The 1768-nt window shown below is 58.7% G+C and overlaps 1 protein-coding gene across 1 annotated transcript; it reads right to left on the reverse strand.

Moving 5' to 3' along the window:
- LOC306762833 (early growth response protein 2b-like) lies at positions 1-1366 on the reverse strand (the record flags this gene model as incomplete). Its single annotated transcript, XM_079249463.1, has 2 exons — positions 1-1025; positions 1207-1366. 2 exons carry the CDS (start codon positions 1364-1366, stop codon positions 1-3), a joined length of 1185 nt encoding a protein of 394 aa, XP_079105589.1.
- Between the last annotated feature and the right edge of the window lie 402 nt (positions 1367-1768).

Here is a 1768-nt window from a genome sequence, read left to right on the forward strand (position 1 = left end):
CTAGGAGCTGGAGGACTTCTTCTCCCTCTGCCGGAGGTGGATCTTCATGTGCCTCCTCCTCTCGTCGCTGCGCGCGAACTTCCTCCCGCACTGCTCGCAGGAGAACGGCTTCTCCCCGGTGTGCGTGCGGATGTGCGTGGTGAGGTGGTCGCTGCGGCTGAAGTTGCGCATGCAGATGCGGCACTGGAAGGGCTTGTGGCCGGTGTGGATGCGCAGGTGTCGGCTCAGCTCGTCCGACCGGGAGAACCGGCGGTCGCAGCTCTCTGCCGGGCACGGATACGGTCTCTGGTGGACTGGGGTCTTACTGGGTCTGTTGGGGTACTTCCGAGGTCTCAGGATGGGCCTGAGAGGAAGGTTCTGGTGGGTGGGGAAAGCGGTGGACACCGGGCCTTCAGCGGCCGCTGATGGCGCGCCCAGCGTGAAGTTTCTGATGGTGTTGAGGGGCGTGAGGGGGGGCGGCACCCGGAGGGGGTCCAGGCCGTACGGGAGGGTCTTCCTCTCCGGGAAGGCCGTCTGGATCTCCCGCTGGCAGCTCTGCTGGTAGAAGCCTCCGTACTCCGGCATGATGGACAGCAGCGCAGCGCCGTCCACGCCGGACTTGGCCGCGGAGCTGTAGCCCTGAGAGGGGTGGTAGGACACGGCGCAGGGGGAGGGTCCCAGGTACGCCCCCGCCGGCTGCTCCTGGTAAACATCCCCGCTGCACGAGTAGGATGGAGCCGGGTGGGGGTGAGGGGGGGCGTACATGTGGCTGATGTCGGGCTGGCCGTGCGCCATGGCGCCGTCCTCACCGTCTCCTCCTGCAAAAAAGTCGGGCGATGCTGAGGGTGACCCAGCGGGTCCCGGGGCGGCGATGTCCGCGCTGACCACGTTGATGACGTCTCCTGTCGCCCACGCTCCTGCCGTGGAGTCCACCGAGAACTTACCGGTGAACGCCACGGGGTGCGCGCGTAAAGTCGCCGTGAATAGCGCCAAGTCGGCCTGGACGTGCAGCTCAGGTATGTCCCTGGTGTCCAACAGAAGGTCTCCTGAAAGACACAGAGGTGGACAGAGGGATGGGCAGAAGGATGGACAGACAGATACAGAAGGTTGAAATGGACAAAGATGGACAGAGAGGGATTGACGCAGAGGTGGACAGACAGGTGGACATCCTTCATCATTCCAACATCTCCGCTGCGTGAAGTTGGAAGCCTTGTTTAGTTTTCTCACCGCCTCCTCTCTGGACATATCCCCCTTCATCTTCCTCATCCTCTAGCGGCTCCTCCTTAAAAATAAGCGCAGTTTCTGCGCCGGTGCAAACATCTTTGGGAATGCTGTCCACAATACTGCGCAGAGATGCGGAAACTCCGTCTGCGACCTTCGCGGTCATTCCGTCTTCTGCTGGTTTGTTCTGAACTCAGTGAACGTTTTCCCTCATGATGTCTCGCGCTAAACCAGATCCTGCACCCGCAGGAGGCTTATAAAGGAATCCTCTACGTCATTGACCAAATATGGTTTTGGATTTAAAAAACGAGGGAAATCCAGAAATAGGAGTTCTCCATGACGATGCAGGATGAAAACCTGAACAACCCGCACAGAAAGGTGTGAAACGCCTCTCTGAAATGTAACTTGCCCTCTGTAATCAGACACATCAGGAGGCTGAAAGCATTGCGCTGCTTTCAGCCTCTTTTAAAACAAGAATAAATAAATAATTTAAAAAAATCTCCATTATTCGGAATTCCGGTCCCACTCTCCATAAAAGGATGCTCCGGTGAGGCGACAGGAGCGCCGG

This window comes from Telmatherina bonti (genome assembly GCF_933228915.1).
Source record: "Telmatherina bonti genome assembly, chromosome: 11".
In the NCBI taxonomy this organism is placed as follows: domain Eukaryota; kingdom Metazoa; phylum Chordata; class Actinopteri; order Atheriniformes; family Telmatherinidae; genus Telmatherina; species Telmatherina bonti.